This window comes from Phalacrocorax aristotelis, chromosome W (genome assembly GCF_949628215.1).
Source record: "Phalacrocorax aristotelis chromosome W, bGulAri2.1, whole genome shotgun sequence".
Lineage (NCBI taxonomy): Eukaryota > Metazoa > Chordata > Aves > Suliformes > Phalacrocoracidae > Phalacrocorax > Phalacrocorax aristotelis.
In genome coordinates, this window is record NC_134310.1 from 28918719 (window position 1) to 28944899 (window position 26181).

Here is a 26181-nt window from a genome sequence, read left to right on the forward strand (position 1 = left end):
TACGGGGTCTTTGCTGCTCGCCCGCCTGCCCGGAGGCAGCTGCCCTCGCACCGTGGGACCCCCAGCCCCGCTCGAGGGGCTTCAGGGCCACAAAGCGCAAACAAAGCCCCAGCTTTCAGCACGGCAAATGGCCTCTGGGTTAACTTATTTATTTCTAAAAGAGTCAACAGCCGAGGCTGCTGGGTCGGAGGATTTCACACAAAGCAGAGGGGTGGCCCCAAGGAGCTCTGACCTGGCTGGCCAGAGCAGTGACCCTACAAAAATACACTCACCCTCAGCCGGGTGAGGCAATTGCTAGGCAGAGCAAACCCCAAAGTCTGTGCTGGCACGCCACGCTGTTGCTCTAGCCCGGCTGTGAGGTCTCCACCACACAAGGGCGATCCCCACCAAGTCCTCTGCCTGGCACGTACAGCCCGGCGTGGGCAGGAGCTGCCGCCCTCAAAAACACAGCAGCAGAGCCTTGGGCAGCCGTGACGGGTCAGAGCAGGCAGCAGCAAACCTGGCTGCGGGGCTTCGCCTCCTCCATCACCGTGCGGGGCCGGGAAGGGTAAGAGGGGCCGGAGGGACACAGCCCGGAGCAGCAGCAGGACGAGAGCAGGCACGGTGGTGAGGGGCGGCAGGAGCAGGTGATGCCCGTGCCAGTCCAGAGGCATAAAACCCGTCACACTGAGAGCTGGTGGCAGAAGTGACCCCATGTGCATGTCCATGTGTGCCACAGGCATGTGCAAAGGGGGAAAGGAGCTGAGGCAGGAGCAAGGGGACCAGCAGCCGGGCACCGACTGTGCCCTGAGGCAGGTCCCAGCTTCCCCCACTCAGGAGGCTGCCAGGTACTGGTGAAAGTAGAGGCCGAAGAGGCTGGTGACAACCTGGCAGGCAGCCACCCACCAGGTGAGGAAGGCAAAGAGTCCACGGAAGAAGAGTGGGGTGAAGATGCCACCCAAGACGCCTGTGATCTGCTCCACCGCAGCACGCACGTCCTCCCCATCCTCGCCGCCGGGACGTGGCGACGCTGCGGTCGCTGCCGAAGGGAGGGCAGGGGGCTCCGGGTACAGCCCCCACGAGTGCTGCCCTGCATGACAAAGGGAAGGGTCCGCAGGGGTCAGTCCCTGCGCTGCAGCCCCCTCCCCATGCTACAGACGTGCTTACGGCCAAGTCCCAGCACGCTTGCTGCACGCGTTAGGTTCGTGCCAACTGCAAACCATGTCTTGAGAGCCTGGGGATGCCTCGGATGCTGACAGCTTGACGATGTCTTGCAGGTTTCATCCTGCCCCTCCTGAGCCCCCAAGTCCCCTGTGACCCCCCCTCCCACCTGCTTACCCAGTGTCTTGAGGAGCAGCGTGCAGTGGAGGGTGAGGATGACGGGTCCCAGGTACTGCAGGCTGACCACGGAGACGTAGCAGTAAATCCTCGTGATCTGTGGGCAGCAGTGGGGGATCAGCAGGAGGCCGGCGGCCGTGCCCGGACCCCCGCTCCCCAGCTCCCGCGTCCGGACCTTGCGCTGGATCTCCAGGACAGTGATGCGCCCGGCTTCCTTCCTCATCTGCTCCACCCAGCGCTCGGCCAGGCCCAGGTACGCCTGGAGGTGGTGGCGGGTGACGGCCAGGCGCAACAGGCAGAGGCCGACGATGGTCCAGAGGCGCGCGGTGTTGTAGGCAGAGTCCGACATGCTGGGGCAAGAGGAGGGGGCTGTCAGGGGGCTCTCAGCATCCACAAAACCCCCTATGCCCCAGAGAGGGTGTCTGATGGGAGATGTGGTGGTGGTGGGATGACAGTGGGGGGTACTGGTGTTGGAGGAGATAGACCGGTGCACCCGTGCCTCAGTTTCCCCTCGGAGCAAGGATGCTGGGGCACAGAGTTGGACCCACTGTCGGTGCCCCACTTACATCTGCACCGTCTGCTTGCCCATGGGTGCGTGGAGCAGGAAATCCCGTGAGATGGGCTTGATCCACATCACCACCACGAGTACCGGCGCCAAGAAACTCAGGTGGAGCAGGACCCTGTGGCAGAGCCGTCAGAGACCCCCATGCAGCCTGGTGCCCCCCACTCCCTCCCTCCCCCTCTCCGCAGGCACGGACCAGTCCTCACCCACGCTCCACCTACCCTCTCCCACCACCCAACCCCTCGCCGCCCTGCAGCCACAGAGGCAGGAGGTCCCGGTCCCTGAATACCAACACTGACCCCCCTCTTGCCTCCTTCCCCACCCACAGATTTCACCCAACTGGGTCAGGGGCTTGTCGGCCGCCATCCGGAGGGCGTCGAGGTGTGTCTGGGCCAGGCGCAGCCCCGGGAAGGTCAGGCAGGCACCCAGGAAGGAGCACAGGGCCACCAGCCCCACCTTGAAGGCCAGCTTGGCGAGGGGCAGCCTGTGGGGAGAGAGAAAGCAGTGTGGGGGGGGACAGGTCGGCCCTGGTGAGCCCAAGAGGAATTCCCACTCCAGACTTCCAAAAAACCTCCCCAAAACCCCATTTCCCTCCCCGCCCTACCACCAACTCACGTCCACTCCCAGCCCCGCTGCTTCAGGATGCTCTCCAGGTTGCTGCTGACGCCGGCCAGCCCTGTGGGGAGCGACTCCCCATGAGTGGGGGGGCCCGCAGCCCCCAGGGACCACCTGCCTACCCACCTCTCCCCATCCCCCCATACCCACCGGGCTCGAGGCCGAACTCCAAGTAGTCCTCACGGATGACCAGGGCCACCATGGCGAGGAGGAGGAAGAAGAAGGCAAAGGTGAGGCAGACAGAGCGCTCGCCCCCTTCCTCCGAGCGGAAGTAATGGCGCATCACCATGAAGAAGACCTTGCTGCGGGTGAGGGGTGGCCGTCAAGGAAACCAGGGGCTTCAGGACCACACCCCAACGCCAGCAGGACCCCCCTGCTCATTAACACATCATAAACTATCCATGCCGTTAGGCCACCACCACCTTCTCCACAGGGAAGGCTCTCATAAGGCACCTTCGCAGATCATCAGTGAGCGGTTTATAAATCCATAAATTTCCATTTTCTACCTCAACTGGCTTTTAATGGGGAAAAAACCAAGGACGGTGGGTTTCCACCCCCACCCATCGGCAGCCCGGACCCGGCACGTAGCAGCAATTGTACCCCGAAAGCCGGCAGAAGGATACATGGTGAAGACGACCGTCAGCAGGCACCAGAGCACCCCGATGTTCGTCTCCTTCTGGGGGTCCGCCAGGCAGTAGTAGCCCTCGGTGAAGACGTACACGGCGGCGGAGTAAACAGCAAAATCCACAAACCACTGGTACTCCAGGAAATAACGCAGCACTGGTGTGACACAGGGACATGTCACCTCGCTGCGGGGACCCGTGGGGGGTCCCCAGGTGTGGGCGAGGGTCCCGGGTCCAGGGCGACGCCGCGTGCCAGGATGGCTGGGTGCTGCGTGCACGGGAAGGGTGCTGGGGCTGAGGTTGCGGGGGTTACCGAGAGCATCCACGGCGGTGATGGGGCTGGTGTCCAGGCGGAGGTCGATGTCCCGGGGCACGGAGAGGGGCTTGTCATCCATCACACCGTTCATCCTCCTGCAAGGGAAATCCGGGCTCGGGACAGCAGGGAAAGAGCTGGCTCATCCCTCGTGTGGGATGGTGCCAAAAGCCCCTCGAGCGGTGGCACGTCCCCAGCGTGGGGCCCCTCATCACCAGCACCAGCCCCGAGCCCGTCTGTGGCCAAGGCTCAGTGCCGTGCCTCCCCAGGAGAGTCCCGCAGCACACCAGGATGACTTCTGTTAGCACCAAACCAACATATTTATCGTTTTAAGTCCTTCCCGCCCGCCGGTGCCAGGGGCGCGAGCTGAGCTGACCTGTCCCGCTTGGCCTTGGGGCGCTGCTTGCCTGCCAGGGCGCAGAGCTCCTCGTCCGAGGGGTGCTTGTAGCGGTGCAGGCTGGAAGGGAGTAGTTGGGTGTCAGTGGCACCGGGTGTCCCTGGGGCCCCGCGGGGACGGGCAGGGAGGGACGGGCCACGTACCTGCCGTTGCAGAGCAGCCAGCGAGCAAAGGAGTAGTGCGGGGCCATCTTCTGCATGATGCTGGCTGCCAGCAGGCTCACCACCACCTGCACCCCCATCACCGCCTGCGCTGGGGACACCCTCAGGGGTCGACCCCAGGACCCAGTCTCCCAGAGCCAGGGAGAGCTGGGGACCCTCCCACCAACCTGCAGTGCTGGGGCGGTCTGCTCCCCACAGCCCCTGTCCCTGCCACGGGCACCCTGGGCATGCACCCTCCGTGCATGCAACCCCCCGGGACACCGCGAGCATGCACCCTGTGCATGCAATCCCCCGGGTGTGCACCCCCTGAGACACCCCGAGCATGCACCCTCCTTGCATGCAACCCCCCGGGACAGCCTGAAGCATGAACCCGCCGGGACACCCCCAGCACGCACCCTCCGTACATGCACCCCCGAGCTTGTAACCCCCTGGGAAAGCCTGAGCATGCACCCCCCGGTCAGAGACCCCCGGGGGCAGCCGCCGGCAGCCCCCCGCTCACCATGCCGGGGTCAGTGCAAAGGCGGCCGCAGGAAGCCCGCCCGCTGCCCTCTCGCTGATTGGCAGCTTCTCGACCAATGGAGAAGCGGCACCGGGCGGGGGCGGGCCCTCCGCGGCGCGCGGTTCCGCGGGCGCTGCCTGCTGGGAGCTGTGGTTCCCGCGCGGCCCCGGAGGTCGCGGGTTCGAGCCCCGACTGCGCCGTGCGGGTCAGCGGCACGGTCCCCGCCCCAGCTGCAGGTATGTCTATAAATTAAACCATATGCATGTATACGCCTGCACCCCCTATGTATCTACCTGCACGCATGTGGGTATGTATTTGCACCTGAAGGGCCCCTTCGGGCCGAGGCTCTGCGATACCCATCCCTGCACGCAGCCCCTTGGGCGCTGCATTTCAGGGGCAAAGCAGGACACGGGTTTGGGCAGCAGCAGCTCGAGCCCCGTGACCTCCCCGTCGTGCTCCCCCCTGGGCCCGGGGCTGGCTAAGTTGGGACCTTCCCCTCCTCAGTGCTCTCTGTGGAGCGATGATGCCACGGGGCAGGCTGTGACCCTGCTGTGTCCTTTTGCCCATGTCTTCCTTGCAAGACAAACGGGCTCCTCTCCTGCACTTATCCCCCGTTGCTCCCTGCTGCGGCTCCCTGCGAGCACTGGAGGAGCAAAAGGTGGCCGAGGCCCGAGCACAGCCCGCTGGGTGCAGCTCGTCCCGGCTGGCGGTGGGTGAGGGGCTTCAGGGCCCACCACGATGCCAGCTCCTGCTCACAGCAGGGACCTGCAGGCATTTCAGCTGAGCTCGGGGTTATTTAGGGCTGTGACAGCCCTGCCCTGCAAGAAGCACCCACTCACCCACGTGGGGGGCTCTGCAGGTGCTGGTGGGTGCCCCTGGCAGGGTGCTGATGGCCCCGAGGGTTGCCATGGATATCGATCTCCCAGGCGAAGGGATGCGCTTCCCGCTAGATGTCGCTTCCGCCCGTGCCCCGAGCATCCCCTGTGGGTTGGGGTACCCAGGTTTGGGGGGGTGCCACATCCCTGCCCGCCCCAGGCATCCCCAGGGCGGCCTGGGCACGCAGCCCCCAGTGTGCCCCCCCGTGCCAGCTGAGCAGCCCCTCCGCCCGACGGCAGGGAGAACTCAGGGGCTGTGAAGCCAAAAACCCCCCTCGCCCACCCCAAGTGGCCCGATCCTGGCTGCCAGGTACCCCTGGCTGCGAGCCGAGCTGGGGTCGGGGAAGCACCTGCTCCATCACCTTTGCTGTCTGGGCACAGCCCGTGTCCTGGCCCCCCGAGAACCCCCAGATCCCCCCAGCCCTTGCACCGGGACGCAGCACTGGCTGCAGGGTCTGCACAAACCGGTGGCTGCGTATCTCTGGAACGAATGCAGGGCCCCAGGATCCTCGCAGCCCCCACAGCGTCAGCTTTCAGCCCCGCCGAGACACAAGAAAAGGAGGGAAAGGTGGAAGATGGATGCTCGGAGCACCCCCAGCCCGGCTGCCCTCCCCCAGGACACAAAAGCCCCTTTGAGGATTGATTTTACACCGCTCCTGCAGAGACGCCCAAATTAGCATCAGCAAAGGGAGCTGCCACGACGGACGGACGTTGTCAGTGCTGCTGTAAAGTCATTGAATTAACGGGGCGCCCCGGCCCTGCGCCCAGTTAAGGGGTGCCAGGCCCAGCACAGACCCCGTACGCACCGGGGGGACGTTTCTTTGAAGGGCTGGGACTTGGCAGCTACACGGTGCCCACCAAGCCGGAGCCAATCCCTGGACAACCGAGCTCCTGCTGGTCCCGCAGCCGGGGGACCCCGTGGGAACAGCCGCGGGACCCCTTGGGCACCGTGGCCGGGGACTGGCTGGGGGACTTTCCACCTCCGGACGATGCTGGGGGCAGCTGGCGGGCCGGGAGCCGGTCTGTGCCCATTCCCCGCAGCAGAAGTTTCCCATTTTGCACAAAGACGGCGGCGGTGGGCATTGTCCGGGCTGCATCGCATTACCCAGGGCTCCCGGAGAAATCACTTGTATTTCACGCTCCATTGAGCAGCTGCCTGTATATATTTTCTGTGTTGCATTTTTAGCATGACAAAAGGAGAGGGCCTGTGAACTCCTTGCTCTTCAGACCTCTCCGACACGTCCCCTGAGCGGAGCCCCCCTCGGTTAGCATAACAAACTGCCACGCTCCCTCCAACGTGCTCCGGCTCCCTCCGGTCCCTTTTCCCGGGGTTATTTAATGTATAGCTCAATATTTGGGCGTCTGGGTTGCTGGCGGCAGCGGGCGAGCGCGTTCTGGGGGGGGTTGGAGGCAGGGATTTCGGTGAGGATGTCCTTCTGACGCATCCGTAGGGGAGCCAGCCCGGCCCCACATCACCCACGCTGTGTTTAACTGGTCACCAGCAACACTGGTGGGACCCCACAGCCCTCCCTGGGGAGGGGACTGAGCCACGGCAGCCCCGGCTGGACCCAGCACCAGCTCCACAGCTCTGGCACCCCGATGCCGAGTGAGCAACCAGAGTCACCAACCTCTGCGGTGACGCTGTGCACCGTCCCCTGTCTGCTCCTGGAGCTGCAGGTCTCCAGGCTCTGTTTTTGTCTTGAAATTTGATTTAAAGACAGAAAAGTATGGGCTGGAGGGCTGGAGTGAGTCTCAGAAGCAGCAGCACCAGCTGGGGCTGGAGCAACCAGTCAGTGCACTGGGAGCTGGTGGTGTTGGCTGGGCGTTTGTCCCTCCCGGGTCCCCGTTTGTCCCGCCTGTCCCCCATCAGGGCCAACCCCGGGGAGCCCTGTGGATGGGCAAAGCAGGGCCAGACCCAGTTCCCAGGTCTGGGGTGGAAATGAGGGGAGGGAGAGGGAGCGAGGGTGAGGTGAGTCATGCCCATCCTCAAACCGGCCAAGCCCGAAGCTGGGCTCCTCCTGCCTCTCCCCAGCCCAAAAGGGATGGGACACGATCCCCTCTGGGGCTGGGACCACCTCGGGGCACCCCTCACCTCCTGCCGTGAGGAAGGAGAGGGCTGGCAAGATAAAAACTCGACACGCTGGGAAGGAAACACACCCTGCACATGGGGTCTCTCAGGGATTTGGGGTGTCCTGTAAGAAAAAGGGGCAAAATCCTGCCCGAACACCAGTGGCGCGAGGGAGACCAGGCTGTGACACAGTGGGGGCTTTGAACACCTTTAATGCACGTGATTTTTTTTTAATCCTTTAGCCTTGTCAACCTCGTCCTCCTGATGCCTGAGGCTCGGTGGCAGCAGCTCTGTGTCCCTCCAGCTTCCCAGGATGTCACCTCGTGGTCCATGCTCCCCATCTGGCACCGAGGTGTGGGGGGACCCCCAGGTGGGAGCCCCCGGGCACATCTGGCTTCAGTTTATATAGGAAGGGAGGGAGCAAGCCCTTACCCTGGGGATAGGAAGGGCGTCCGCACGGATCCTGCCCACGCTTCAAACCAAGCCTTGGCTTTTCTCCAGCCTTCCTTGGTCACCTGGACCCCACGGAATCCGCTCGTGTCAACTGTTAATGGGAGACACTGGTGTGAGCCCAGTCCCAACCCCGTGAGAACCAGGGCCACGTCCCAGCGGGATGGCCGGGAGGTGACCATGTCACCACCGCGCCGACTCCCTGCCCGAACAACTCCACAGCTGCCATCCCACCATGCACCCAGGGACGTTTCTAACAGGGTCCAGCAGTGGGGACAGGCAGGAGTCTGGGGTCAGCGTCTGTTCAAGTGGCTGGTGACCCCTCGGGACATCTTGAAAGAAGGCAGGTGACAGCGGGAGCAGGAAAACCCACGTCGCTGCTGGTGTCTAATGGAGAGAGCTCCCAGCAGGCAGGAGAAGGGGTTGTGTCCCCTCTGTGCGCAAGACTCATGCAAGACCTTTAAGGTGCAAGACCTTTCAGCAGCGAGAGCTCTGGGGGGAACCTGGGCACTGCTGTGGGGTTCACGGGGTGCCCACCTCCCGCCCCGCTCCCGCAGGTTGCTCCAAAAACTCCTCACCAAGAGCCATGCTTCGTGCTGGGTCTCTTGCAAACAGGGTGACCCCAACGCCGTCCCCGGCCCATGCGGTGGCACCTCTTCACTCATGTCCTTGTTGCTGCCGGTCGCTTGCAGGGGGTCCCAATGACCCAACTGTGGGGCGCGGTCAGCAAAGCCCCCCGTGTGCTGCCAGCAGCTGCCTGCGGATGAACACACAAAGCGTTAGCTGCTGCCTGCACCGGGGCTGCCACGCCACGTCGCAGCATATACACCCCTTCCCTAATTCCAGCTTCCTCCTGCATTTTCCCCCTCCTCCCCATGGCTGCGTCCCCCCGCAGCCTTTCCCTTACACAGCTTTGCAGGGCCTGAGCCCAAATTTGCTCATTAATTGGCCAGTCGGGCCATCCTTGTGCTCTCCCTTCACGTTCAGCCTTCGGCATTGCTTTATGGGGTGCTAAAGCTGCGCTGACAAGCGCTGCATGGCATAAATCCCCAAGAAGTGCCTGTTCTTGCTGGCTCACCCAGCCCTGAACCCCCACGAGGGCTCTGCCAGCTTTGGGGTTCGGGTCCATCTCCCTCCGTGGTCTGCGTGGGGCGGGAAATCAGTGCAGGCTCCTTCCCCTGAGCCCCTCCGATCCCGCGCACACCGATGCCCGCAGGGATGCGCACGCGGGGCCGGGCATCCCCGCCGTGCGTAGGGATGCCCGTGCAGGGCTGGGGAAGGCCTAAGCGCTTTCGTATGTGCCGAGATCACCTGATGCTCCAGCAGGAATATTGTGCTTAAAGACACTCCTCCTCGATGTTTTTATGTTTGGGCTTTGCCAGAGCCCGGCTGGGCTCTCCCTCCAGGATGCTGCAAAGCCGCCGGGGTGCTGGGAAGATGCTCACTGCCGGGGGGGTCCCTCGCACAGCCAGGCTCCCTGCAAACCCAACCTTTCCCACCACAATCCCTCATCAAACCCTCTTCCCAGATCCCCCTTGCCCCTTGCCTGCGCTGACAATACCACATCTGTGCCCCATCTCAAAGAAGCCTTGCCCGGGGGATGCAGATGCCCTGGATCCCCCTCTCCGAGGGCAGTTGCATTGCTTCCCCGGAGCTTGGGGGATCACAGTGGTGCTTGCTCTGCCTCCCTGTAGCTAAGGGGTTCCCCATCTGCCCCCCACCTCCCCTATCTTATGGGGTGAGACCACTCGAGCCGAGGATCTGTGCAGCACCTGGCACAGGGATGGCTGGGAGGGATGAGGATCTCAGCAGCTCATCCAATGTGATGGGAATGGGAAGGGCTCGATCTCGCTGCTGCACACAGTGTGAAATTCATTAATTAACCAGGGTGTGTTTTGGGCAGCAAAACCGGTATTTCGTATTTATTGAAATGCTCAGCTAATTTCTCTATTCCCCAACGAACTGACCAAGCCCAGCTGCTTACAGGGCACAAAGCAACCTGTTCAGATGTTCTCCCCGGCCCTTCACCAAGGCGCAGCGAGAGCCACCGGCATCTTTTCCCTGCTCTGACCTTGAGGTGAGACACAAGCGACCCTTCCTGGAGCCCCGGGGCAATCTGTTGGTCCAAACCTGGGTTTGTGGCGCGGCCGAGCACCGCTGGGACAACTTCTTGGTGGGGGGAATAACCCTGTGAGATGTGGCTGTAATATGGGAATGGGGGTCCGCGGGGGGCCAGCGCTCCCTCCTTCCCCGGCTGCCCTGCCCTCGCCAGGCTGGGAACAGCTTGAGTGTCCGGGCAGGGAATTCATTTAAATAAATTTCCATAGGGATTAATTTCACCCCTTCTCCAGCGGCGTGGCGGAGGCAAGCGTGTGTCTGTGTGTGCACGCAAGAAAAGCTCAGCCTGTTTTGGGGAAGCTGGGGAGATGAGGAGGATGAGGGGCACCATCCTCCCCCCGCAGCCCCATCCACCCTCGCTGCCCTTCATCCCTTCATTTCCAGCTTCGGGAAGGTTTCGAGCCTGTCCTCGCCCACACACGAGCCTGGCCCAGCGGGTGCTCGGTGCCAGAGATGCTGGACCCAAGCAGGGGGGGATCATCCAGCGCAAAACATCCAGCACCCAAAAATTGCAAAACTTTCCAAACAGAGTTACAGTGAGCAAAGGGTCGGCATCGGGTGGCTTGAAATACCATCAGGGAGAGAGATTTGGGCTGCGCAAGCCAGTGGGGAAGAAAATCCACGGGATTTGCCATGATTGAAAGCCCTTGGAAGTCCCCCAGCCCCACCAGAGCCTTGTCCTGGCCTCATCCTGGCACGGGGTCTGCCCTGAGGGTGCCTGACCTGGGTCCTTCTGCGCCAAAAATCTGCATTTTGCTTTTCAGTGCTCCCCGGACCCAAAACCACGGCGGAGCCAGGACAAGGAGGGACGCAGCGAGGGCTTCTCCATCCGCACCGATGGGCGCCGGCGTGGGGGACCCCCGGCGCGTGGCAGAGGGGGTGCACGGGGTTGCCACCAGCAATTCTCGCTGCTCAGTGCTCCCACGCTCCTGAGTAATTCAGCCCACGGGTCACCCCGAGCTCTGCTCACCCGCAGCCCCAGCAGCCTCCCCCACCACAAATGGGGATATCGAGGGCTGGGAAAAATACTCCTCAAGCCGCAGCACAGTCCAGATGCTTGGAAATCCTGGGAGCTGATAATGCCATGTTGTCTTTCAGCTTTTCCAGCCCTTCCCAGGACCCCCAGCGCAGGGGACACCCTTTCGGCGAGGAGAAATTATAATTCCCCCCCCATTAAATGGGTGCAAGAGCATCAAAATGACACATGCAGGGGTTTTTTTTTCTATTCTGCTTAGGGTTTGGGATTCAAAGTGCACGACGGATTCAAATAACCGGGGTAAATAAATCAGGGCTAGTGAATACTTGGAAACAAGCAGAGCAATAGCTATTTTTGGCCGTCAAATTTGGGAGGTTTTAAGGTTTCAGGGTACAAACTGCTGCGAGAAGTCGTTACCTCTGCAGCAAAATAAAAGCACAGCGAGGAAGGAGTTTCAGTTCTCCTCCCATGGAGATGGAGACGGGCAAACCCAGCAATGCCAGGTCTGCCAGGGGTCTTGTACCCACAGAAATACCGATTTTGGGCCCTGGGGCGGAAAACAGGGATCCTGGCTGATTTCTGGAGGGAATGTTCCCCTGGAGGAAGTGGAGCTTTATTCCACTGAGGATGGATAAGTCAGGATTAAACCTATTTCTTTGAAAATGCCAAGCAAAGCGCAGACCATCACCGGGGGTTTTAAAAACTAAAAAATACCCTTTCCATTTGGATTTTTTTTAGTAATTCTGATTTTCAAATGACTCGCCTACCCCTTTGGAAAAGCGAGGCTGCTGGAAGGGCAGTTCTCACCGTGCAGTGCCAGCCCCCACCAACTCAGGCTCTAAAGCACCCACCCCCTTTTTGGTTTGGTGCTGCAGCCCCCCACTGGCACCCAGTGCTGTCCCAGTGTCCTGCACCTCCTTTGCTTGAGTTCGTTAAGTCTTGGAGACACGGGAAAGCAGGGATGGAAGGAAATCCCCCAGTGCTGCTGGCAGCTGGGCTCGTTAGAGCCATTTCAGAAGCCTGGGCTGCCCCGCAGCTGGGCACGGCTCTGCCTTGAAACCCCAGAAGCTCCAGAGCTGGGCTTGCAGGTGATGGAAACCAGCGTTTTTGGGGTGCACAGTGTGGCCCAAGGTCCTCTTTTTTTGCAAGAAGAGGCTCTGCATGCTGCACACCTCCTCCTCCCAGGTAATCCACCCTTGCTTTGTGTCCCCAGCCTGGCCTGGAGCCCAGAACAGGAACCTGTGGTCTGTCCCAGGGTGGGTGGCTCCCATGGGTGCTGGGGACCTGGCCCACGGGGCTGTGGCCAAGTGAAATGAGCTGAATTATAGTTTAAGGCAAAGCTCGGCATCAGCATGGAGGTTCTCTGCTCTTTGCCATGGAAACAAGCGTTGCTAAGGGATTGCTTAATAGGGAGTAAAATATTCTAAAAATCTAAGTTTATGAGGCTGCAGGATTGAACCCTCCCAATCCTGGGGGGTGGATGGGGCTGTGGGGGGCTGCCCTCGCAGCAGCTCCCATGTGCAGCTGAAAGCTCCAGTTCTCCGTCCATATGGAGAAACCCCTGGCACGGGGAGAACTGGGCGCAGGGTGCTGGGTGATTTGGGGTGGGCACGGGCTCCCCACCAACGTTGGCATGGTCCTGGGGGTGCTGCAGCACAGAGCTGGCGATGTCAAGTCCGCCACCCTTTAAAACAAGCATATATATTATTAAACAGACTCACAAAAGGGTCCCCAAGGGATAAAGACACCAGTGCTGCCCCCTCAGAGTGCATGCAATGCCAGGCTCTTGCTCGGCGCCTCAGTTTCCCCTCCTGCACGACCAAGGTGGGGGCTGCCGTCAGCACCCACTTCTCCCGGCATCCTCCGTGGGCACGCTGAGCCGGCGATACCCAGTTAACTTTACTAATTTTATGGGCATGAGCAAAAGGGCTGGGGGTGGGGGGGGGAAATAATACGGGCAGGGGCCACCTCTGACCTTGACCCCCATCCTGGCTCCCCGCGGCAGCTGGGCCGTCGCGCCTCCGCCGACAGCTCAATGGGCGCTTTGTCTGCGCCCGCCGGCCCCGCGCAGCCCCGTCGCCCCCAATAATATTTATGGAGTCAGCAGTCACCTTCTCCCCTGCTCCCTGCATCTCAATAACAGCCGGGCTGGTGAGATCCAGGGAATCTGGGAATTTATAGTCCGGCGAGTTGCTGCTCTTTAGCCCCGTGGGGTGTGGAGTGGTGGATCCGGCCCCTCGGATAGCATGTGTGCGTGAATAACCTGCCCCGGCCTGGCTCCGGGTACTGTTCACAGCCCTCGAGTCTTTTTTTTTTTTCCTTAAAAAACGCCTGTTTAAAAGCAAACAAGTGGGGGAATTTTCTCACTTTTCCCAAGTCTTGTGGAGCCGCTTTGCTCCCAAACCAGCTTTGGGGGGTGGAGAAGGCGATGAAAACGCTCTGCTGACTTATTTTACTGTGTTTCTGCTCACTGCCCAGTTCCTCCATCAATTAAAACAACAGAGAGCTCCTTTCCAAAGCTCCAGCAAAGAATATTTTAAGATCCTCCTGCCAGAGATGCTGCAGATGGGTGCAGCCATGGTACCCCCGGGGTGGGGGGGATTTGGGTCTGCCCTGAGATCACCGGAGTCCCTAGGAGGCTCCCTCGGCACCCTGGGCTCCAGAGCAGATGTTTGAAGCAAAGGTGTTTGTTCAGGAAAGGATCAACCAGGGAAACCTTAACATTTGGGGAGGAAGGAGGGTCGGTGAAGGCGCAGGGCACAGTGATGACCCTGGTTTGGTGGGATTTGGACAATCCTGATAAAGGGTAACTTCTCCCTGATGGGTGATTCGGGGCAAGAAGGGACCGGGCGTGAATCCAGGTTCCTGCAGAGTTATATCAAATGCTACCAAACCCAGGGCTGAAGCAGTGGATCTCTGCAGGTGGGAAATGGGGCCAATGTGGGCTGTTTTGGTTGTTCCCAGATGCTCCAGCTGCGCAGAAATTGGTCAGTTGAGTCGGATGCTACCGCCGCTATTCCCACGTGGGTAAGAGTGGGAGCCTCTCGCTGTGGACCAGCTGCTGAGTGACGGGGAATTGCCAAGGCTTACATCCTTCCCCGCTTCCTGGGGGGAAAAAACAGCCCAGAAAGGATCCAGCAAATCCCCCAAATGACTCACCAGGCACCTGGGGACTGACACCGACAGCTCTTCCAACAGCCGGGCCGGATCTTCGGAGAGCCTAAACACCCGCCGCGATGTCGAGTTGCTCCATGCGCCATTTCCAAAGGCAAGTGTTGCCCCATCCCACAGGAACTGGATTTTGAGGCTATTTCACTGGACTTTGGGAGCAATTCTGTGCTGGCCATGGGATAAAGCTGGTCCTTTCCGAGATTTGCCATCAACTTCTGATAAATCCTCCAGTGAGCAAAACAGCCCCAGGCTGATCCCGGTGCCGAGCAGAGCAATCCTCCAGTGCCAACAGGCATTTCTGCGCTGGTTTGGTGCTTCCCTCTGTTACCTGAGCCAGGAGGTAACAGGCAGAAAGGTGACGGGATGCCGGGTACGTCCACAAACCTCCCTGCATGGAAAATCTCCTTTTGGGCTGTTTAACCCCAGAGCTGCGGGTACCACTGAGCTTAAAGCAGGGTTTTCCCTGGGGCTGGGGTCATGGCCCATCCTGACCCCCAAACGCTGCATGGGAGGGAGGAGGAGGAGGGATGATGGGGAAAGCAGAGCCGTGATTTCCATGCACGCTGAGCTCCTTTACAGCTGATCCATCAGGGAAACAGCTACAACCTCAGTCCCCCTGTCCCCATTGAACCCCGGGGAAACACAAGCGTCCCCCACCACCACCCTCTGACCCAGCTTGAGCTGGGGCAGCTTCCAGCCTCTTTCAAAGAGGAAACCGGTTTATTTTCCTCCTCCTCCGCTGGATGCAGTTTGGAAGGCGCCGTGGAGCATCCTGCCGATGCTCGGTGCCGAGCCGTGCCTGCGCAGCCCAGATCCGCCGCTTCCCGAGGCCACGGCGCAGAGGCTGGTCCTCGCTGTGCCGCAGAACATCCCCCATCGGCCTCGTGCGCACGCGGCTGCTTCCCATTGCCCTTCCCCAGGCTCATTCAGGGAAATGCTCCGTGACACCGGCCCTTGAGCGCTGGCGGCTGGAGATGAATCTGGAGTGTCACCTCCTGCCACCGCCCTCGTTCCCAGCCTGCGGAGCGGATGCGTGGGAGATAACACGCCCCTGCAAAGAGCTGGGTGAGCAGAGGAGGATGGGAAAGGGAAAGTCCTGGGAGGCAAATATAAACTGATTTTTGTGTGAAGCTGGAGTGCCGGAGCTCCTCTATGCAAAGGGTTTGTGTTGCTCTCCGTGCGGGGCAAGAGGAGCAGGGTGCTGACGGGGTTGGCAGAGGATGGTTTCTGGAGACGCCTCAGACACCGTGGGTTTAGTCCAGGTGGGAAACAAGGGTTTTGCCGCAAAACGAGGGTGCGGGAAGGTGGTTGGGACACAGGGGGAGCAGGGGGCAGCTCAGTGGGGGATACCCGAGCGACGGCCACCACCAAGCCACAAACCAGCTTGCAAAGGGCAGCATGGGGTCTGCCCGCAGCCCCTCGCTGGCCTCATGCTCCCTCCCAACAGCGGCACGGGGAGGGCTGAGGCCAGCACAGCCCTCCTGGGAGCCAGCTACCGGCGGGCGGGTGGGCGATGGAGGGTGGTTGTAACAAGCATCATTGCCGGCTTGCTGAGCTAGGCATAATTGTTGCAAAACCGCTGCGCACATGCTGAGCTTCATAATTATCAGGCTTGTCTGCCAGCCTCTCCCTTCCCCCAGCACAACGGCACACTTGATTATGATTATGGTGGCTAATTTTGTCTGGTGCATCTTAGGCATATGGGCCCCCACCTGCTCTGAATATGCAAACGCCGCTGATTTGCTCCTCGGTGGCCGCTCTGAGCCGGGCCCGTGGGCAGGCGGGGAGGGGGAACCTGCCCAGCGCCGGGAACAAAGAAACCCCACGCGAGGGCGCGGGCACAAAGAGCCGCCGGCACCGGAGCTGCCCATGGCACGGCACGGCGGTGCCCGCGCTCGCCGAGGCCTCTGGGTTTGTTTTCCGTGGGCGAGATGGAGCATCTGTGAGCCATGAAAGCGTGTGGCGTGGCACGCATGTACACCGTGGCACGCATGTACACCGTGGCACGCACACACGCACCCCTACGCAATCAACACCCTACGGACAACCCCTGCCATGAAACCCCCGGCATTTTCCTGCTCCAGCCTGGTTTTTCCGCATCACCGCTGGATGCATCCGCATCCCACAGCCTTGCAGAACCTTCCCTGCCCACCATAACGTATTGTTTTGTGACACGTATGAGTGGGGTTTTGCTGGCGTGTCGGTAACGCTCATAAAAGCCTCCACGCGACGGTGAAGGGCAGCTGAGGTGGTCTCACGTCTGCCTCTCCGGGCCCGCTGTCAGGGGGGCTTTGCCATGCTAATGGATAATTAGATAGGCAGACAGACTGACAAGGATCCAGATGGATGGATAGATGCCACGAGGATCTGGTGACAGATAAATAGGCAGATGCTAATGGGCAGCGCAAACAACAGCTCAGACTCCTGCTAATTCCCACTGTAATTTTTAAGCTCTCTCCATCCTCCCCCCTTTTCCCCCCTCTCTCCCCCAATGCAGAGCTCTCACCAGTGCATCAATCACTTATATGTATTTTTTTTTTTTTTTTTTTTTGCAAAGAAGTAGCATAAATGGTTTGTAAGGGCTCTAAGGAATAACAGGCAGCAGCGAGCTGAGGTGGGCGTCGTGCAGGGGCACAAGGAGGTGAAACCCCTGGGGTTACCCTGGGACCGGCCAGAGCTGGGCTCGGCTATTGGGGTGTCTCCATCCCTCCTTCCCCAGCGCTGCCACCACCTCCCCGACACTGATTTATTTTTCAATTAAAAATAAAATAAAATAGAAGGTTTGTCCCTTTTCTTCCACCCCAGGGATGGGAAGAAGATTGTGAATGGAGGGGAGGAGGCCGAGGTGGATTAGAGCCGGAGAGCTGCGGCCGAGCGGGCGGCGGAGACAAAAGAAAGCATCTTCGCTTGTTTTCCCTTGCCGCGGGGAATCCACGTGGCGGTTGCGGGAAGGCGGAGAAAGTGGGAAGGGGAGATAAATCCTGCTGGAAGGCTTTCGGTGGCACCCGCACCGCGCGGGAGATTTATAGCCCTGCGCTTCGCAGCCACCTGCCTGAGATGGATGCTGCTCACCTGCTCTGCGGGGCCCGGCCCGTCAGCCGGGACCCCTGGTTAGTGAGATATGGGGATACGGGGATGCTTGTGTGACTGTAGACCTTCAGGTCCTTCCAGCTTGGCAGGGACTGCACTACCACCGTTACCAGCCCCCCTAGTCCCACCCTAGGAGGGGCTGAGCCTTGGCAAAAGCCAGAGCCTCGAGCATCCTCCCGTGGGTACCAGCTCCACGGCTGCCACGCTCTGCCTCCCGCTCACACTGCCTCCGGTCCTCTCTGTCTTATCTGCCCATCTCCTGCTTTATCACCTCCCCCTGATTTGTCTTTCAGCCCATCAGCCCCTCCGTTATCTGCTCCTCTTCCCCTCTTTTCCCCTCCATGTTTTTATTTTTCCTATAGTTTCCTCTCTCACTGGTTTCTTTTCTCCCCTGTTCTACAGATTTCCCTCTTCTTCCTCGCCCTGTCTCTTCTCCTACTCCTTTCCCCTCTTCCCAGTGTTTTTTCTCTCCCCTCTGCCATCCCAGGAGGGGTCGGCAGGACCGTGGCAGTGGGGATGAGCACCCCGGGGCAGGCATCCCCATGAAGCTGGGTCCCTGGGCTGCTGACACAGGCAGGTCTTGTGGTCCTATTTCAGGCTGAGCTGCAAAATACAGCCCAGGAGATGCCATTGACATCTCCTGCATCTCGGGAGAGAGCTGAGCCTGGTTTGGGATGAGGAGCGCCTGGGAACCAGTCCCCAAAGGTGCCCAGAGCATCACTGCCAAGCTCCCCATGCCTGCCCTGCAGCAGCAGCCGGCAGAGAAAACCACCATTTCTCCCTTATTTCACCCAAACTGAAGCCAAGGGGGAGGCTGGGGAACGGGGAAGCACCCCGGCCCCGCCGTGTCCATCACCGCAGGCACACCAGCCGTGGGGAGCGGGTGCCTGCAGCGGCTGCTGGGGTGGCCGTATCCTGCACCCGCTATGTAGGTCAGAGCTGGCGCTGCGAGGGAGCGCGGCAGCCCCCAGCCCCGGGGTCGCCCCCGCCCGCCGCCGAGCTGCCGGCTGGGATTAAACCCCTGGGAGCCTCTTACCAGCACTGTATATATATATATACACACACGCCCAATCACCATGTATATATATATGCACACATACCAAATATGTGTGCATATATAATATATATATGTATTATCGCAGCCTTTTTCTTAGTTCAGATGGAAGCAGCTTGCCGATGCAATTAAAAGTTTCTGGTAAGAAACGACCCTGTTGCAAATATTCCGGTTTTTAAAGAAGCCGGTTCGAGTTCTCAGCAACTTGCTGAGAAAGCGCCCGGGGGCTTTTCTGACGAGCTCCCACAGGTATTCCCAATTTCCTTCGTTTGCTTTATGAGGTACATGAGAAAAAAAGAGAAATATTTTCCTTATAAATATAGATATATGTATAAAAAATATTCCAGGGATTTTTTTTTCCCTGCACAGATCCCTCTTTCCAGTTTTCCAGTCTCGGCACCGTCGCCTGGCTCAGGTGGATACAGACCCAGCAGGTACGGGTCAGGGTGACTGGATGGGCGCTATTAAGAAATGTGGGAACAGCAAAAGCTTTAATTCCCAGTTAAAAATAATTCCTTTCCTGGGCACATGTGGAAAGCACCTTCAATTCTTGATTCTTTTCCTTCCCATCACAAAATACCCCAGGAGAAATCCCAAAAGCAGCTTCGCCCATCCCTGTGCATCAGCCAAGGGCAGCACCTGGGTGACACCAGGACCCCCACGACCCGTAGCCATCAGAAAAAAAAAAGACAATATTGGGAATGTGAGGATCAGAGACGCTTAAAATACGACCCAGCTTTGGGGGAATTAATTTCGGACCGATTTCTTGCTGCGGCCATCGCCTGCCCAAACCCCACTTCTCCTTTTGGTGGCCACCCTCATCCCTCTGCGAGCACCTGGCTTTTTTAGAGGGGGGATAAATGGGTGCTCCGGGGGTACAGACACGGCCGTTGACCAAGACAGACAGACAGCATCCCCAGGACGGACAGAATTTGGTGCGGGAAAGGGGGCGGCGATGGCATTGCCTAGACACAGCATTTAATTAAGATGCAGGAGCGGTACTTTGGGTGCAAAAAGCAGAGGGGGAAGGGTTAAGGGGCGGTGGGAGAGAGGGGTGAGAAGAAAGCCGAAGAAAAGAAGGGACCTCACAGCACCCGGAGGGCTTGATGGCTTAATTACCATATTCAAATCTAATTAATTCCCCTTTGCATAAAAAGGCCACGGGCGGGCGTGGGACCAGCCTTGCAGATGGCGTCTCATGCTCAGCACCATTTTGGGGCTGCCGGCCATCTTAGAGCGAGGAGGAGGAGGAGGAGGAGGACGACGGCGACGACGACGACGGCGGCGGCGGCTTTGCCTGCGGCGCCAAGCATCTGCTCGGGGCACCCATCGGGCACGGGGCTGTGCCGGGTACCGGCACCAACAAGCCCCATCGACCATCATTAATATTGCTTTGAGGAAGAAGAGGCTATTTAAAAAGCAGGGGGGAGAAGGAACGAAGGAAAAATGGATGGGAGGGGGCGTTTAAAGTGATGGGGCATCGTGATTTGGGGGTGTTAACATACCCCTCACCCTTGGTTGGGGCTCCCCGCTCCAGCCCTGCATCCTGGGGTCTCCAGATGGGACGGCGCCGGTCTCCGTGCGGATGGAGATCGGCTGCCGATGCGGGGATTAGTGTCCCTGGAGCTCTTTGCTGGAGGGGGTGGGCAATGGGGAGCAAGGCACGGTGGCGGATGTCTCCCCGGGACCGCTGCCGCGCCTTGCTCCCCTAAAAAGCAGCACCAACACAGCCCCGTGCCATGGGAGCATCCCAGAACCACCTCCGGAGCGTGATCCCATGGGGATGCACCCCGTGTCCCCCTTGGGGTGCTGGCCAGCAGGAAAAGCCAGGAAAATCCAGCCTCAACAAGCAGATACCCAAACCCCCTCCTGCACAAGCATGGTTTTGGGGGAAAATGGGGGCTAAGGGTCCTCATCTCCCCATCGTGAATCTGGAGGTGAACCAAATCCCTGCTGAAAAACCAGCCCCGAGAGCGGGGGCTGCCGATGGGCACCACGGCAGCGCCCGCGCCAGCTGCCAGACTCACCCTGGGAAAGGTGAAAGTTATTTTTCTAATGTTTCGGACAGCTTCACTGTCACGTGAAAAACTCGGAGGAGCAAAGACCGCGGGGGATGTGGTTTTTCTCCCTTGACTGACTCCCAAGGATGCGATGCTGCTGCGGCTGCGGCTGTGGGGCTGCGCTCCTCCCCCCTTCCCAGCGCTGCTGGGGCTGGGATGAAGATGTTACCCCAAAACAGGCTCCCAGGCAGGACTGGCAGTCGCTTGTGTGGCTAAATCCAATGTCTGCCAGCGGGAAAAATGGGGTTTCGGGGGGGTTGGATGGGGCAGAGCTGGAGGAACTGTGGATGGATGGTGTGGGAGGTCGCACTCCCAGCGAGGGGCAAAGCAAGACATGAGGGGGGGAAGATTCCCCCTTATGCTGTTTAGTCATAAAAAGGGATGTTTTTGAGTGACAGAGGAAAGATTTTTAGATGTATATCTAAAAGGAAATAGGGAGAAAAAGTCAATTATTCAGCAACCAAAAGCTGTTACCTTTAGCCCATCTTCCACTAGCTTTGGGAGGAATCTAAATGTTTTCAAAGAGGAATATAAAGAAAATGGGGACAAAAGCTGGGGTTTTTTCCCCAGAAACAATGAGAAAAAAATCAGTCCAGCACCTCACAGCCTGGCAATTGCAGCCACCTGCCTGGACCTGGCGGCAAGGGGCAGCCCAGCCATGCGTGGAGCCATCGTGTGTGCCCCCCTCGTTGGCGCTGCTCCCTGGTCCCCCCAAATCCCTGGCTAGAGAGAGCCCAGGAGGAGGTTCTGTGGGGAAAACACAGTGCCAGGTGGGGGGGGGCTTGAAGGCAGGGAATGGAAAACAAGAAAAGCCCAAACTTACCCCATCTGGGAGTGGCGACGGGGTCTCGAGCATCCTCGAGGGAGCGAAGCTAACTTCCCTTGCCTGGCTCCGCAGGCACTGCCCTTGCCGTGGAGGGATGCGACCAAACCAGCCCATCCCCGACAGCCACGTACAACTTTGCTGCTGCAAACCCATGCTGGGAGCAGCCTTCTTCCAGCCTGACAGCTCCCACGGGCAGGAAAGCCCAGTCCACAGCACCCCACGGGGCTCCTCCATCCTTTGGTTTCCAGGGCGAGGGTGCGGCGGTGCGGGTGGTCTCCGCGGGGCTCTGCCCACACCGGCCTGGCTGCTCCCTGTCGCTCTGGCCGCTTCGTCCCATCCCCATCCCTGCCGATGGATGCTCTTGGACTGCGTTGATCAAAGCAAGGTGGGGATTTCTCCTCTGCAAAAAATAAAATGAGCAATGCCGTCATGTCCAAAACCAAAGCGATCACCTCCAAAAACCTACTGATCACCTCCAGACCCACACTCATCTCGCTCTGCTCCTCACTGAGCCATCTTAACCAGCCCAGCCGCCGCGCTGGGCAGGCCCACGTGGCCAAGGCGATGCTTCAAGGGGATCACAAAGGTGTCTCCTGGCACCGCCGGAGCCTGGCAAAGGGTCTCAAGGTCTTCGCACCCACCCCTATCGGCAAAGCCCCCCGGGAACCCGCACGGGTCCCCGCTTCGGGACAGATTTCTGTTTGACCTCTCCGTTGGGGTCTAGAGAGAGGGTCGGGGGCTCCATCACGCCATGGATCACATCCCGGACTGCATCCCGCATCCCATTCTACAGATGGGGTGGCATCGGCAGGGAGAGGAGCCAAACCTTCCCAGGAGCCGGTGGGGAGGGAAACCCCTCTGTGTCAGGTGGTGGGGGCAAACCCCCTCCAGAAGTGCCCCTAGGCATCTCCCCCCAGCCCCAACACCTGCTCCTGGCGATGGGATGCCTCGCTCTGCCCCAGATCAGCCTTTTTATCACCCAAAACCACATGGTGTGGAGGTGAGGACTTCAGCCTTTGCTGCACCCAGTACCCACGTTCACCCTGCACAGCCCTGCCCCGGGCGGGGGGGACACACTCATCAGCACATTTCCTTTGCTTCCAAAAACTCAGCCCCTCTGACACCCCTCAGCGCTCCCAAGGGTGTCCGATGGGAAGAGAAGACCCCAAAAAGACCAGAGACGGGATGGGTTGACGGCGCTGCCCCAGACGGGTGGCGGGAGCTGGAGGGGGGGGACACACGCCCAAGGGGAGGGGGGGGCTCAGACACAATGCTGCCATTGAGGGGGCCGCGCCGTGGGTCCCAGCCCTTCCTGCCCAGACACAATAGGGGCGGCCCCGCGCGCCACTTGCACGCATTGTGCGGCGGCGGCCCCCCCCCGGCCCCTCCTTTCTGTCCCCCATCGGATAATGGATCCGCTTTGTGTGCTTGGCTGGACAAGGACTTTGTGGCGGAGAAAGAACCGGTGTTTGTCTGTCAGAAGAGATCGGCCAAGAAAGGGACGGGGAGGAGTGGTGGCTGGAGCGGGGCAGCGTCCCTCGCCGCAGCATTGGCCTTGCACGGCCCCCGCGCCACCGACAATGTTCCCAGCGGTGCCGGGAGGGGGGAAAGTCCTTGCCGGGAACTTGGGGAGGTGCAGCCTGGTGGCCGCGGTGCTGCTGGACCCATCGCTCAAACCCCATGCCTGGTCCCAGTGAGCATCCCGCTGAGCATCCCGGCGAGCATCCCACCGAACGCCGGCTCCCCTCCCCAAGCCCAGCCCAAATCCGTGGTGGCAAAGGGTCCCCCACCTGGCTCCAGCCCCTCCAGGTCCCCCCCCAGCCGCTGTTCCCAGGGATGGGATCAGCAAAACCTACAGGAGATTAATTCTCCGGCTGCCTCGCTCTTGCTGTACCGGCGTGCAGGAAGGCGGACAGGATAATCCCCGACTTCAGCGTAGCCAGATCCACAAAGAGCAGGATTAATAAGAACTAGGTTTTAATTTCAGCAGCCCTGAACAGGTCCCTTTTCCTGCAGCATCCCCAATTCCAGCACGCCGGACAATTAAGGGACAGGGGAGTTCTGCAGCCGACGGCCACATCTGAGCTGCTCTGGGAGGGGAAAGCCAGCCCTGGCACCTTCCAGCTGGGAAAACCGTCAGCTTTGAGCCCAGCCAAGCAGCCAACGCCGCGTGTGTGGGTACACGCGTGTGCTCAGGGGTGCACACTAACGCCACACGCGTGCCATGTGTCCCCTCACACTCCATGGGAGCAAGGGCAAGGCCCCTCCGGCAGCAAACCCTATGCACAGCGGCGCTGAAAACCGGGATTATTTCCTGTTAAACCAATTCAGGAAACTGGTCCCATTTATCCGATAGGTTGGGGCAGGGCTTTTAATTGCTGAAATTCTGGGTTTTAAATCAGGTCTGTGCAAATTCTGGTATTTAATGAAAAAATTTAGAATGTTGTTGCTCAAAATTTTAGCCTGATAGTTGGTTTCTCAATGTGCTGGTGGGTCTGTGCTCACCACCGCGCACTCGAGGGACATCTGCCAGCCCAGACCCTTCCCGAGGGGGCCGAGGCGGGGTCGTGACTTCAGGAAAAACCCAAACCCCATCACACTGGGAGCAGGTTCATCCCACCCATGCGTTGCCAGCCCAGGCTCAGCATCCCAGGATGCCTACCCCACACCCCATGCATGGGTGGCATTTTGGGGCGACAACAGCCATGGGGCTGGAGGTGGCATCTCAGCAGCGCGTCCCCCTTCCCCTGTATAGTTTCCTGCTGGTGTTTGGGGGGTCTAGGTGCCCGCATGGGGTGAGCATCTCCAGCAGCATCACCTCGGGGGACCCCGAACCCGCACCCCGGGCACTGTGGGGTTGAGCTGGGCAGCTCATCGCCTGCCGGGGAAAGCGGCTGGGCCGGCCGGATGATTAGGGTGGCCTGTGGAGTAATTATCTCATTGGGCAACTAATACCCTTTCAGCAGGAGCGGGGTGGGGAAGTATTGTTCGGGCTTAGGGATTACATCAACCCGGCTGGAGCAGACAATGTGCTCCCCCTGGGAAGAGGCAGCTCAGCCCCAGGGGGAGAGGAGGGAGGCAGGGGCTGAAGCTGTCTCAATTAGCGAGTGTCCCCAGCGAGGAAGAGGGTGGTGGGGGCTCATGTGGGGCTGTGGAGAGTTTAGCGGGGAAGGAAAGCATCCTTAACCCTTCACGCTCCTCCCACGAGGGGACTCGCTCCTTCACCCCTGCATTAAGCCCTGCAGGGACAAGGAGATGCGGGGAGGGCTGGATGTGTCCCCTTCCCCCTGTGATGCTGCAGAAAGCAAAGCACAGCCAGTTTTCTCCTTTTTTCTGCCTTTTTCTTTTCTTTTTGACAGCTAACGCCAGCCCCTTGCAGCCTCCCTGCACATCAGCAGCAAGTCAGCCGCTTCGTCCTTGTGCTGGAGACGGGCAGCAACTGGGGACAGCAGCCGAGGCCACCGGTGGGGCCAGCCAGGCGGCAAGCAGGGCATGTCCCCATCCCCGACCCCAAAAAGTCACGTCGGAGTGGGGGGATAACAACCCCCCGCACCTCCACGGAGCGACACGCAGCATCGGGGCACCGCAGGCCCTTGGCATTCCCCCTGAAGCACCGGCTCCGGCCCCGCGCCCACCCGGCACGGCTGCTGGGGGGCTGGGGTTAGTTTTGGCTGGGTTCGTGGTAAATCAGGCGTGAGGCCGGCGGGCCGGCGGCAGCCACCGCGCCAGGTTACCGGCGGAGCAAGGGGCCGGCTCCACCTGGCCCTCGCCATCCGTGGGGTGATTAAACACGGGGCTCCCAGCTGCCATACATTTTTAAATAAATGAATAATACATAACGGCGTGATAAATAAATAACGGCCATACATTTGAACTTAGCCTCTGAGAAAATCCTTTTAGTTCAAAAGGACCGGGGCGCTTGGAAAGGGGAGTCCATGCATTTTGAATGGGCTGCCATCAAGTGTCAGGGTTTGGCAAGGGAGACGAGGGGGGGAGGGATGAAACTGGCCTTGACACAAGCCCGGAGGAGGGGACGGGGATGGGGACGAGGGTCCTTGGGCATCGCCAAGGGCGGCTTTGGTGGGAGCAGGCAGCAATGGCACTGAAAGCTACGACCGCCCCGGTGCTGGGCATCTAGAGCCCGGTGTGCCCCAAACGCCTGGGAAGGAGGAGGATAAGGATGGAGGGTGCCATGCCAGGTGGCAAAGGGCAGCCCCTGAGAAAGGCGAGCGGCACATGAAAGGTCTGGTCCCGCTAACCCTGACTGTGCCGAGGAGGAGTCCCCATTTAGCAGAGCAAAGGCAGCGTTTACTTAGCAGTGGCCCTATAAAGAGGTGGGTGGCCCTGGAAGGCGGCCCAGACAAATATAAGGGGATTAGACAAGTGAAAGGTGTGAGCGGAGGGGCGAAGGGGAGGAGGATGCTCAGGGAAAGCCATTAGGGGGGGCAAAACAAAGCACCCCGAGCAGGGAGGGGGTGGAAAGGCAGAAGCAGGTGGGAGCTGGATGGGGGGGAACTGTGTTGTCACCTTTTTGGGGGGGAATCCAGAGACACCCCATGTCAGAGGAGCTGGGATTAGCTCTGAGGCTGCCCCAAGCCCCTGCGTGGGGCAGCTGATGGCACATGCCTGCCCTGACCTGTGTCCCTGACATGCACACATGTTCTGGCCGCGTACAGCCACACACATGCATGTCAGGGCCATGCACAGCCATGACACACGTCTCCCAGCCATGCACAGCCATTCACACGCCTGTCCCAGCCATGCACATGTGTATCCCGGCCATGCACACACGTGTCCCAGGCCACAATCCTGGTGGGACTCACTCCCTTGTCCTTCACGAAGCCCAAGAGCCGCAGAGGCAACTTTAATTCTTTGCGCAAACTGCTCCCGCTCGCTTGCATTGCTAAGTGGGTATTGATTTATTAGGCTGTAATTTAAGGCAGAACGTTTTAAAATGAACTCACACACCAAGTCCAGGCACGAGAATAAACAAGACCTGATTTATT

At 59.9% G+C, this 26181-nt stretch overlaps 1 protein-coding gene across 2 annotated transcripts; it reads right to left on the bottom strand.

Moving 5' to 3' along the window:
• Positions 1-398: 398 nt before the first annotated feature.
• TMEM161A (transmembrane protein 161A) lies at positions 399-4541 on the bottom strand. 2 transcript variants are annotated; one of them, XM_075077087.1, is made up of 13 exons: positions 4488-4541; positions 3971-4074; positions 3807-3887; positions 3431-3528; positions 3118-3274; positions 2645-2796; positions 2495-2555; positions 2220-2363; positions 1884-1997; positions 1493-1667; positions 1318-1414; positions 886-1069; positions 399-673 (listed from the first exon to the last, which is right to left on the bottom strand). In XM_075077087.1, exons 1-13 carry the CDS (start codon positions 4488-4490, stop codon positions 526-528), a joined length of 1518 nt encoding a protein of 505 aa, XP_074933188.1. In that variant the 5' UTR covers positions 4491-4541; the 3' UTR covers positions 399-525. The 2 variants fall into 2 exon arrangements, with proteins under 2 accessions (XP_074933188.1, XP_074933189.1); XM_075077088.1 differs by lacking the exon at positions 399-673 and having other exon boundaries at positions 682-1069.
• Between the last annotated feature and the right edge of the window lie 21640 nt (positions 4542-26181).

Coding starts and splice junctions, on each gene's coding strand:
- TMEM161A (XM_075077087.1), bottom strand. Junction 2,556..2,644: donor GGAGTTCGGCCTCGAGCCCG/GTGGGTATGGGG, acceptor CGCTCCCCACAG/GGCTGGCCGGCGTCAGCAGC. Junction 1,998..2,219: donor GCCGACAAGCCCCTGACCCA/GTTGGGTGAAAT, acceptor GCTCTGCCACAG/GGTCCTGCTCCACCTGAGTT.